Source organism: Rhinoderma darwinii, chromosome 7 (assembly GCF_050947455.1).
Source record: "Rhinoderma darwinii isolate aRhiDar2 chromosome 7, aRhiDar2.hap1, whole genome shotgun sequence".
NCBI lineage: Eukaryota > Metazoa > Chordata > Amphibia > Anura > Rhinodermatidae > Rhinoderma > Rhinoderma darwinii.
In genome coordinates this window covers 21769186-21782417 of record NC_134693.1, presented here as the reverse complement: position 1 = coordinate 21782417, position 13232 = coordinate 21769186, and the positions used below count along the sequence as shown (strand labels likewise).

The following is a 13232-nucleotide window of genomic DNA, read 5'->3' as shown; positions in this document are numbered from 1 at the left end:
CTAAAAATAACTCTAGAGATGGAAAATTGCTGCATCCACTGGCACAAATCATCTATCATCAGTTGCGTATTTTCAATAGATTTAACAATATGGGGATCGACTTTGTTTGCTCTTCCTTGATTTTTTCTATGTTTGATATATACTTTGATTATATTCCAATTTATATTGTGCTATTTTTTCCTCCATAAAGTTTTGTAGTATCATTTATTTTTCTGTTTAAAATTTTGTATAAGTTTTTACATGTGGACATATATACTGCAATCCTGCTGAATAATTAACCTGTTTCCTAAAATGGTGTTAGCTTTGCTTTGACCTAGATGTATCAAGATTGGCTGATGTTGACTTTAAAACACATGTTTCGAATCTGTTACGTTATGCTAGGAGTAAGAACACTTTGTTCGAAATGCATTCGTGGTAACACGCCCTACCTGTGTCCTCTGGACTTCTAAAATAATGTTCAAATAAAGCTCCTTTTATATATTTTTTCGGATGTGCTGAGGATTTTTTCTACATACATCCAGGTACTCCGGTTTCCTTCCACACTCCAAAAACATACTGATAGGTTAATTTAGAGTATGAACCCCACTGGGAACAGTAGGTCTTGACTGCTTCTGTACAGTGCTGCCGAATATGTTGGCACTATTTAAGCAAAATAAATAAATAATAAATATTGGAACATTTGCTTAATGGAGACCCCACGAGTAAGTGTGCCCTGTACGCACTCTACGTGCCTCTGTATGGTGCTTCCGTAAGAATACCTTTATAATACAGCATGCGTCAGAGAATATCACAATTTTTTTTCCACGTGGTTTCAATATAGATACAAGAGAAAAACCCTGTGTCCATCCATATAAAATTTTAGGCACAGGGAGATGCAGTATATGCACTGTAGAACATGAGGTTTTCACCTTAAATAATATAAAAGTCAGAGTTGCTCGTTTGGGTGGTCTTTTAATATGCATCAAGTATAGTCATCGGCTTGAAATCAATGCATACCAATTTAATGTCGATGGACACCATGCGATGCTTATGAGCATTTACCGTCTGGATCACCCGACAATAAAAGCTGATTATTGGGATCCAAACCGCAAAGTTCCCTGTGATGAGCCTTACTCTAGGGAACCTCAACCTTGACACAATTTAGAATTTTCCATAGTTTTAATTCCCATGCAATGTGCATTAGTGGCATAAATGTTTCTGTTAGTGATTTGAGCCCTTGCTGCCAAGTTCCCCTTTACAATCTTACTATCACTGTAACTAAGAATGATTAGGAGGCAGCTGTAAACTATTTGTACATAGCTAGTGGTGGCCCCTTTGTCAGACGTAATTGAAATGCTGATGTATTTGTTTATGAATATGTTCTGGGAAGACTCGGAGAAAAATGATAATTAGACACAGAGAGCAACGAATGAAATGATCTTCTCTGAAGCTGCACAAATGAAATGCTTATGACTGAGCTATAAAAGTGGAAATGGCCTTGTCTATCTCTGTAAGTCATGTAGAGATCGCATCTAATCCAGATGTGGTGAAGGAAGACACGTCAGCGCCAGTGGTGCTGGGCGCTCGTAATCAATGGAAATTAAGGAGGAAGTGCCAAGAAACACTCTCTTGTGGGTAGAAGCATCAAGATTCCAGGAGAGTTTGAGTTATGGGTATAATTCATGTACTGCTTAGGTTTCCAACGCAATGAATAACATTGGAGTCCACCGTGCTAAAGTAGCACCAAAGTAACATCATTCATTCACAATGAATTCAACCTTCCCATGCCAACCTATTCTCTGTCCCAAGAATCGTGTCCCTACAATCATCTTGGTGCAGAGTAGAACATCTTTTTTTGTTTTTTATATTCCATTACTGCCTTTGATTTGCCCAGTGAATTTAGATCTTTTATCTCATTTCTGGTCACGGGCACGCTTGGGTTTGAACATCACCCCAGGTGAACTAAGATAGTCAATGCATGTTAACAAAGAAGTGATAACCTAAAACCATCCTAGAACCACCAGCCATTTCTGTAGACTTTACTGCTTTGCTTTTAAGGTATGTCCCAATTTTAAGGTGTTTGGACCACACCGTCATGCAAAAGATAAAATAAATGGCTGCAGTTAGGGACAATATCCCAGTTCCTCCTCCAAACCATACTCCTAGGTTCTTAAGAAGCTGAAATCTATACACAGGGCTCTTACACGGAAGAACTGCTTCCTCTGACCTTGTACCTCAAAGTTCGTGTAGGTAAAAAAGTAGTCATCGTTCAGGAAAAGATTCCTATAACCTGCAGGGTTTTTTGAGCAGGAAATCCCCTCCATACAACTACGCGTTTCCACTGTAGCAACACTGTGGGGGTTGTAGAATTACATAACACCCAGTAAAGTAAATGGTTATGCCGAGTCTTGCAGACCGAGAGCCACTCTTAAACAGAAACCTAATTGCCAAAAGGCAAAGAAAGCCCTGTTTTCCAACTACCTATTTACGTAAAAAAAAAATTGTTAGAACATAACTTTTATTTTCTCATTCAGAGTAACATTAACGAACCACACACACAATTAAAATAATCATTACTAATGGGCAGCATATAGATTAGGGCTGAATGCCTAAATGGTGCTAGTGTAGCGTCAAATTTGTTAGAATTTACTATCGGAGTCCGCGGCTGCAGGCAAATGCATATTGATAATTGATCGAGTGAAAAATAGTAGGTATAACTCTCGGCAACATATTGTTTTAAACTAGAGCAGCCACCCCGACATGTTTCGCTACAGATGTAGCTTCTACAGGGGTATTGGGGCCAATGGCGGGCCCTCTGTCAAATCCAAAGGATGTAGCGGCGCATGCGTATTCTTACTTCCATCGGCGATTCATTCATCCAAGTACTAGAATGGCATAACTGCGCATGTCAACACACGAAGGCTACATTCACACAAATGTAGCCAACCTCGGACGTGAAAAACTGCAGTTTTTCACATCCAAGGGGCACCCGTGCGGGACGCATTTTCACGCATCCCCCATAGACTAGAGTCTATGAAGGGATGCGTTAAGTGCGAAAAAATAGGACATGTCTTACTTTTTCACAGACACTTCACACTCTCCGTTGAAACAACTGTCGTGTGAACGTCCCCATTGAAATATGAGTCCGTGTGACGTGATACATGCTCGTCTGAATGAGACCTAGGACTTGTGATTGGTCTGTCCCTCCGTCCCTCAACTATAACGAATGACCAAAATATTTGTCATCTTCTGATTGGTCCAAATGAATGACCATTTCCCATGATTCCATACGAATTTATAAATATGGGCATTCTGTTGATCACCGCCATTGGCCCTAATGCCCCTGAAGACGCTACATCTGTAGCAAAAGGGGGCTACTCTAGTTTTAAACAATATGTTGCTGATCGTTAAATCTACTATCTTTCGCTCTATCAATTATCAATATGCAGCGGACTGCAGCCGCCGACTCCGTAAATTCTAACAAATTTGTCGCTAGCACCTACTTGCTCCGATTTACTTAACTTGATATATTAAAGCTTGAATGTCTTATACTTGGTAGATTGAAACTAGAAATGTGCAAACTAAAAGTAATGTAGTCAGTAATTTCCTATAAGAAATTATGTTTGATTTGAGTTGTGGATGGTGTGTCCCACCATACTCTATAATACAAGTTAGAAGGGGCTAAACTGGCGATTCCTTCCAGTCTAGGATCAGATCCAGGTTATGACATTATTAATAAATCTCCTCAAGCAATAAATATTGTGTTCAGTTCTTTATGACACCTTAAAAAAAAAAAAAAAAAAAAAAAAAACCCACTAATGTGATAAGATTACCAGGGATGAAAGTGTCGGATTTTGTGTCCTACAATTTATCATCAGATTGTTTGCTGCATGTTCTGTTCTATTTCATCAACGTAAATCCCCATCGTGCTCTTTTTCCTCATCTTCGAGCCATGATATTCCCTGTTGTCTGAATAAGAAGTCATAAAGTCTGTATCAATGCTGCTATAAAAGTGTCCAAGTGTCCAAGCCAGTGTCAGACTCCTCGAGCAGCAGCTACTACTCTTTTTGCAAATTTAACCTTCCCGACCCTTGTCTCCCCCGACATATGCCGTTGGGGAGAGTCGGGATGCCACCATATTCATTACGTCTGGCTGCAATGATGCTTGGCTATGTTTAATCAGATAAATCCAAATATTTATTTAATGTGATAAATTGGTGGATTGAGTAGTTGAGTGGATTAGTAAGTATAGGTGATAAGGTGTTGGATAATGTTCTTTGTTGAATAAATGTACGTAGAAATTCCATTTGCTTCATCATATTACATTTTATGGAAAAAAATCAGAAACCATTGGTATGCGAGAATAGGGGACATCAAACATACATGAACCATACACTGAATGCAGAGATATATACATTAACGTTCGCAGAAGAACTGAAGATTATGAAATGAAACTTTCGTTACCGTCTAGGAGATTTATGATGTGTATGACCTGTTCATGACTGTTAATGATCTAATGGTGCCCAGGACCTCCTCATGTCTGAGATATAGTGTATCATACACTTTCTGCCATGCACCTTCTAGAATCAAATGGAAAGTTACATTCCTGGCGAGCTTGTATGAACCTGCTAGCTCCTAATTGCATGTCTCCCCATGGAATCTCGTCTCCGTATCATCTTTATCATCCATTGGCATTTTAACCATTAAATTACTGGGTCCTGAGGCTTTTTATCTTTTTATTTTTAGCCAATGCAATAAGAAAGTAAATAGAAATTTTGATAAAATAGATTATCCCATTGTAATTGTGCATTAGAGAGTCTTATAGATTGACTGATATATCATTTTCTCTTACTGCTGTTTTATAAGCACAACCTAAATACATTTAGGTTTTTGCTTAAATTAATTGTCTGGTTTAAAAAATTCATATTGATATGGTTAGTAAATGGGATTTCCTCTATCAGAGTCTCCATCAATTAGTTGGAGCAGAGAGTGGCTAGAAAGAGTGTCTTTGTCACTGGAGGATCCAGCATGTCCGTGAATTACACAGAATGCCATTGAGTTCAATGGGAACTGTGTAATGCTTCAATTGCCCTGTGGTGGCGCTGCAGAGGAATTAAACACTTGCTGCCAGATCTCCCTACAGAATAATGATGATTCATGCAGAGCACCATTAGTTGTAAGACTTTTTTTTAATGAAATGGTCGTCTGTATACTCATTGCCTCATCTGCTTAATTTCCATTGTAAATCACTGATATATGGCTGCTCAATTTTTTTTTTTTTAGGGTCCACGCGGTCCCGATGGTCCTTTGGGAGAGCAGGGTAGCCCAGGGTTGAAGGTAAATGCACTATGGCTATGATAAAATTTATAATCTTGTCTCCGTCTGTATGTGATTACAATAACAATTAAATCTTCCCTTCTCCAGGGTGAAAGAGGTGAATCTGGCAAAAAGGGACTTCCTGGACGTATTGTGAGTAGCGATATAAGTCTATGCCTAAACAATATTAATCTTATTCTGTATTTGAACATAAAGATATACTGTATATGTGTCATTGATGTTATATCCACATGTGGTGCCCGAAAAATAGGACTGCCATGATTGACCCCATGATGGTGGTTCTCATACTAACCATACAAGCTATCATGCAGTATGAATATCCTTTGACTTCGTAACATGTCACTTTCATTGTGTCTTGTGTGTAAATTACATTATCAAATTTGAAGGTGACGCATGAAACTATTGGGCCCGGTGCTAAAGCTATACCTGGCCCACCACCCAGCAGGTGTAGGATATCCAAAATCAAGCATTTTTTAGTAAAGTGAGATATCTCTGTATAGTATGATTTCTTCATGGTGCAATAAGTAGAGTAAATCGTTGTACCTCCACACGGATGCATATAATGCAGCTTGGATATGGCAACAAGTAGGGTAGGGGTCCATTTGCAGATGATACCTCTCAGCCCCCTGAAGTTATGCCCCTAGTCAGATTATTGTCTACTCGGCTTGGTCTGTGATTTTGCACGACCATCTTGATTCGGAGCACCGAATAATGTTGCATCGGATTTACATATAATCTGCTTTCTCTAATGCAGAAGGTGACGTAGATATGATCTAGACAAACCATTTTAAGCAACCAATTATTCTGCTATGCACACCTTCAAAAAAGTTTTAGTTTTTTTATTAATAAAAATGTTTATCAGTGTGTTTGTTATTTTTTTGTTCAAATTATTTTTACTTTTTGAATATACAGCTGCTCTGTAACCTGTATACAGAGCAGCTGTATCTTGCGCAGTTGACTGCGCTATTGTTTCCGGCAAAGAAAAAAAACGGAAACCTTATGGAACTGATAACTTGTGATGGTTGTTTTGTATTATCATTTTCATACTGTTTCTGCCCTGATATATTTATATACGTTGCCTTTTATATACATACATAGGGGAAGGTGGGAAATCCTGGAGAAAGAGGAGAACAAGGAAAACCTGTAAGTAATACAATGAATGTTGCAAATGTTGGCAAATAATGTAATGTAAGGGGAATTGCAATGAAAGTATTGTGACGTATTGTGAAATGAAACCTTTTTTGCTGTTCATTTAAAAAGAGAGGTATAATAATAAACCTGACCGACTTTTCTGCCTGTAATGAGCGATAATATAGCATGTCGATTTGGCATTTGTTTAGTTCGATTTTCATGGAGCAATCATCTCTAGCATATGTTTCCAAGCGGTTATTAGTGATTGTTCGGACAGATACAGTTTCATTAATGTCAGCAGCACATCCCTGTTTACATGGGCAGATGTGCTGCTGACAAGTAATGATTTTAAAGGGGTTGTCCACTACCAGACAACTGATGACTTATCCACCGGATGGGTCATCAGTATATCATCGGTGTGGGTCCAACACCCGGACCCCGCAGCGATCAGCGGCTCCAGCTGCCTCCGGGCACCAGATGTTATTGCACAGTATGCATTGTACGGAGCAGGAAGCAGTTGGCTCCATACATGGCATCCGTGCTGCCGAACTGCAGCTCTGCTCCTATTCACTTGAAAAGGAGCAGAGCTGCAGTAATGCAACTCGGCGCTATTCCATGACCGGAGCCAACTGCTTCCGGCATAGACGTTCGGAGGCAGAGCCCAGAGGCAGCCGGAGCGGCTGATCAATGTGAGGTTCTGGTGTCAGACTCCCACAGATCATGTGCTGATGACCGATCCAGTGGATAGGTCTTCAGTTGTCCGGTCGTGGACAACCCCTTTAATGCCTGCATAAAAGAACCGATTAGCTGACAAAAGAGCGTTTGTTCATTTATCAGCTGAACACTGGGCATGTTACACAGGCCGATAATCGAAAATGAGCGTACAAAAGTGCACCCCTTTGCCCGATCATTGGCCCGTGTTAAAGATGCCCTTTTTTGACAGACAGCCATGTAAAGGCATTCAGCTGTTAAAGGACTGCACTGGTTCTCTCGATACTAGGGATCTCTGCTTGCTTTCATCCAAAAGTAATTTTCACTGCTTACTTTCAGTGAATAAAAATCTGTCCTGGTCATGTGATGAACACACAGTTGCAGAACTCGTTACAGTACAGTTATCAGAGCTTTGTCTTGTAACGAGCCGTGCACCTGTGTGTCCATGACATAACCATGGACAGATGTTTATTCACTGGGAGCAAATAATGAAAGTTCCTATCAGATGACAGCAAGCAGTAATCTTAAAAACCATAAGGAATTGATGCACAAAGTATATCGGCAAATTGTATATACTAAAAAATAACATTTATTTGCTGAAACCAGAATATACCTTTAAAAACTTCCTGTCATTATACGTACTGGCATTGCAGAAGGGTAGCCAAAAAGAGTTTTGATTTATAAACATCTTTATATATGTTCTGCAAGAGGACACAAATCTAAATGTTGTTTGCTGGAGATAATGAAAAGATGAATGTAATAATTTCAATGTGCGGTCAAGTATTATGGCAGAATATATTCACTGCTTCCCTTTAGGCTGGGTTCACTCATTGCGGTCAAATGCATTTTTTGCTGCAACCACAACAAAATCGTTCTGCTTTGTAATGATTTTTGAAAACTTGCACAGAACGCCGTGGTATTGCCGTGATTTACGGCAAAAAGCACATTCAGATCGCCATGTGTGAACCCAGCCGAAAAGTTTTTACATCTTTTGACTATACATAATTGGATCCAGTTTTGGAATTGGTCTGTCATAGGAAGACATTTTTAAGATACATTGTTGTAGTAAACTGTGACCTGTATCATTACATCATACTACACAAATATTTTGAGGGACGGTCCATACTTTTGACTAAATCTCTTGGTCCCTCTTTGCTACTGAAATGTCCCTATTTTGGGAACTGAACAATATGTCTCTATTAATAAATGCATTATATTACTACAAACGTATATTCTTGGTGCCTCATGCATAATAGCTCCCACCCTGTACCTTCTCTCATGATTTAGTGCTGTTTAGTTTATATAACTTTGTATATTCAGACGAGATTTTGTAACAATTTGTAAATGAAAGACTTCTTAAGGACATGGGCTATATGAGAAGTGGACTTATATTTGAACACTATTTCACAGTTTAAATTAATCTTTGTATGTATATTACATTACGTATATCTTGTACTAATCCTGAGTTACAGTCTGTATTAAATCCCAGAGCTTTATTCACAATCCTCAGGCTTCAGAGCTGAAATCTTGCAGAATTCCTTGCTAGACCAATGTCTGTCTGGGGATTGTATTCTGTACAGTGTCCTCTTTACACCAGGCTCTGTACACTAATCTAATGTAGGGAAAAATAGCTATGATGCAATTTGGCAAAGCATTCAATTAAAATGCCTACTCACTAGGACAGTTTTTTTTGTCAAGCCTATGATTGCTCCTTCTTTAGTGTGTGGGGTGGGGTGGGATAAGGAGATTAAAAATGTCAACCATTGTCCACCCAGTTTTTAGGTCCAAATTTCTGTGTTTATTAATCTTATATTTATGTTATATCAGTATAGTGGAACGCTCTCTGTCTAGCTTGATAAATGTTACTATTCTGACTGCATGCAGCCACCACTAGGGGGAGCTCACTGCATATGAATTAATACATCCAGTATTAAAATCAATGGGAGCTGTATAAATCTCTCTGTAGTGTGCTCCCCCTTGTGGTGACTGCAGGTTGCCGTTATGACAGTCACGGCAAGCAAAATTTATTGTCAGTCTGTCTCCCACCATGGGCCCCATAGTCGTAGTGTTCCTTGCTTCTGTGATGGTTACACCACTGAATAGGGCAAATATAGTTTGTGTTGGTTTAATTTTCCTAAATTAATATGTGATTATCATTGAAATTGCACCAAATGTAATGTATCAATATGACTAAAGGTTATTTCATATAAGCCAGTAAAGTATTTTCATACTATGTTTGTTCTACATGTAAGAAACGGCAAATGCTTGCTCACCATATTACAGGTGTGGACGCTTCTTATTCTTTATGAAGTGTTTTGACAGACCCCCAGGTCTTTTAGAATAATAATCAAATGACAACATGTCAGCAAATCACTGCTAGTGAGGAGATGTGATGTCAGAAGGATGTGAGAGCCGTGCTGATTCTTATATGTAGTTGTCAGCTTGTCCATGACTCAAGGAATACATATTGGTCCATAGTTCACCACCACAGATGCAGCATCGTAGCCACAGGCTCTCCAGCTGTTGAGAAATGGCAGCTCCCAGCATGCCCTAATAGCCACAGGCTCTCCAGCTGCTGGGAAACTACAACGCCCAGCATGCCCTAATAGCCACAGGCTCTCCAGCTGTTGGGAAACTACAACTACCAGCATGCCCTAATAGCCACAGGCCCTCCAGCTGTTGGGAAACTACAATGCACAGCATGCCCTAATAGCCACAGGCTCTCTAGCTGTTTGGAAACTACAACGCCCAGCATGCTCTAATAGCCACAGGCTCTCCAGCTGTTTGGAAACTAGAACTAGCAGCATGCCCTAATAGCCACAAGCTCTCCAGCTGTTGGGAAACTACAACTCCCACTATGCTGTGGCTGTAAGGGCATGTTGAGAGTTGTAATTTTCCAACACCTGGAGAGCCACAGGTTGGAGACTACTGCTCTACCATTACTGATATATGACAGCGATTAATTATTTATTTCTTTTCTTTTTTTTTTAAGGGCACACCTGGTCCAACAGGAAGCGGGGGAGACATGGGTCCTCCTGGAGAAGCAGTATGTTTATTATCTATATTGTATTATTTTATTTTCCCATTGATTATATAGCACCAACATATCCGCGCAATTGTAATTGGTCCCACACAAGTACAGGCAGAACCCACAAGATCCTCGCTCCTTTTAGATTCCCATGCCCCAGAGTCACAAAGCAGCTGTGCCAAACTTTGCCTGGAAAGCCTAACTACAACTCTGAACATACATTCATCACTTCAACCTTTCTATTACGACTACATTTCCTTATTTACAAGATAAAAATAATATGGAACAAGTATGGCGTATGTTTCCTGCCCAGAATAGTGTACAAACTACAGTCACAGCATCATACACTTTGACTAAGATTTTCCAGTTCGCCACTTGGTGGTCATAGTTGGTACTGCAACCTATCTGTAAGGTCAACTCACCGTGCTGTAGCACATCTGTAAAGAGCTCCTCCTTTCATGAATGACTTTTGACCAGCGCCTCTCTGCAAAAAACAAAGCATCATTACAGCCTTATACCATCAAATCCTTACACCATCAAATCTCAGTGACTTTCCCATACATATGTGTACAGCTCTGACCCAGAAAACCAGATTGATTAGTTTGCGATTTGTAATAGTTATTTTGTTTCATGATCATTTAAAGAACAATAGCCCTTTATGTGGAATTCACACACTGTGCAGAATAATTCAGAGCAGATTGACATAACCTAATGAAGTTCATTTTGCCAGAATTATACCAGATGTTTATAATTTGTTCAATTATAAACCAAATGTACTCTGGTTCAAACCATCAGACCCCACATGCCTGTCTCTAAATATGAGCTCCAGTAAATCGCGGTGTTTATTCTAGCCTCTATTAAAGGAACATTGCCTAGATCCTAGAATAAAATGAAGCCGGACACACTTCAGACTTTTTATTAGCAACGAAATATACGATGATCCTAAAATATTAATATATGGGTTACTAATATATAATGTATCATTTGTCTTAAATGTTAGGGACCAAGGGGACCACAAGGAGATACAGGTCCAGCTGGAGAAACAGGCCAAGAGGTAAGTTCAGTCTTTTTTAAGGGTAACTAAGCTTTTTAAAAAACTTTTGACATGTCATAGTGACGTTAGATGTTTTGATCGGTGGGGGTTTGAACACTGAGATCCCCACCGAGGGCTAAAATGCAGCAGCAGAAGCCCTCAGGTGAGCGCTGTGCCGCTATGTTACTGATCGGCTCTCCTCGGAAAGCCGAGCGAGCGGAGTACATACTCATAGACTTTCTTTTGAGCTCGTACACCACTCAGAGGAAAGCCAATCAGAAACTAAGCAGCACAGCACTTAACCGAGCTCTTCTGCGGCTTCGTTTTAGCGATCGGTGGGTGTCTCAGTGCTCAGCCCCCCCACCGATCAAAACTTCTGATGTGTCACTATGACATGTGAAATTTTTTTAAAAAGTTTAGTTACATTTTAAGGTTGAATCCATGTCTACTGATCACTTTTTAGAACTTAGTTGGTATAAGATTTAGGATGGTTTCCCCTTTTTATTTGCTACCCTTTCTGTGCCGATAGCAAAAAGGGAGCCCTTTGTAAGTTCACAAGACCAAAGGGACTTTGTGCCAACTGACTTCTTGCCTAAAAAGGTTTTCAAGGACTAAAATATTGATGCCCTATCCTTGAAGATTGGCCATCAATATTTGATTTGTGGGGATCTGACCCCTGGAATCACTTTGTCCCCTTCTCCCAAACAGCAGTATGAAGGAGCCACGGCCACTTCATTGTTTACACTGGTATAGTGCCATACATCTGGTTCTGGCTGTGCCTGGTACTGCAGCAGTATATTTGCAGTGCCCAAATGTCCTTATTTCAGTTGTTCATGAATACATTTTATACTTTCTTCATATCTTATTATTTTTTATTTGGAAGTACATTTTATTGTATGTAAAAGAAAATGTTGTCGTAGCATCATCCCATTCTCTATATGACCCTGGATTACACACTGGGTACAACATCTTGACAATACCCCAAGCAGAGCACAGCTCAAGCAGATTTCACAATATGTTGTAAAATCTCTTTGTGTAGAAATCTCTTTGTGCACGTCTAAAGAAAGCAGTTTTTATTATTACTTATTCCTTTTATTATATCACCCTCATAACTGTATGAGTTTCCTGCATTAATCTGTTTTCACACTATAAAATGTTTCTTAAACAGGGACCACCTGGAACTGAAGGAGATGTTGGTCCTCAAGGAGATCCTGGCATGAAGGTGGGACATTCTATGTCAGACATTACTTACCGAGAAACCTCTCTGATGAGATTACCCATTCATATAGAAAATATTTTCTGTGACAGATTTTCAATTCCATCATATCCAATTTTTACTGACCAACTTCTTTGAGAAGACTACCCCTCTCGAAGACAATTTTTACATTTTAGGAGGTTTCACTGTTGACCAACTTCTTCTCTGTTGCATAACTCTTTGCCAAGTTCAAGACTGTATTTAAAAGCAATGTCAGCAACATAGCGGATACTTCCAGCATTAGGCTTCCATGGTTAAGCACAATGCCAAGTGTCAGCTGGAGTAATGTAAAGCCACTATTGTGCTCCTTCTCTCGAGTAAGAAATTATCATGTCTCTAATTGCGAGTCTGAGGGATGATGGAGTCTGGAAGATGCTATTAGAATGTTGTCTGTCTGATTACGTAGCGCCAGCTTTTTCGTTGATAGAGGATAAATAATGGTCCTTTAGTCTTAGTGCAGAAAAAATGGCAAGGCTAAAGCATACAATGGTATTTTGTTTCTAACTTGTGGCAATAGTTTGAGGGAAGGTTGTTTGCTGTCTGAAAAACAATGGTCAAGTGTCCACATACTTTTGGCCATGGAGCTACAGAATGCTGAGAAGTAAATGGGTTAATAAGAGTCATTTATTTTTAGGACAGCACAGGGAACATATTTTGTCATCAATAATTAATTTGGTTATTTCTTATACCCTAAAAAGTTTATAATTCTGTGTAAAAGTCTCCTCTCCTGCTCACCACATTCATCTTTGTTGATTGCA

General features: G+C 39.5%; 1 protein-coding gene across 2 annotated transcripts in view; it reads left to right on the top strand.

Annotated features, from left to right (window-relative positions):
• Window positions 1-13232, top strand: part of COL24A1 (collagen type XXIV alpha 1 chain) — a 227094-nt gene that overhangs the window by 158219 nt on the left and 55643 nt on the right. For both annotated transcript variants that reach the window (XM_075832949.1, XM_075832950.1), the window contains exons 29-34: window positions 5263-5316; window positions 5404-5448; window positions 6415-6459; window positions 10151-10204; window positions 11187-11240; window positions 12388-12441. In XM_075832949.1, the coding sequence (XP_075689064.1) occupies window positions 5263-5316; window positions 5404-5448; window positions 6415-6459; window positions 10151-10204; window positions 11187-11240; window positions 12388-12441 (306 nt within the window). The remainder of the gene's footprint in view (window positions 1-5262; window positions 5317-5403; window positions 5449-6414; window positions 6460-10150; window positions 10205-11186; window positions 11241-12387; window positions 12442-13232) is intronic.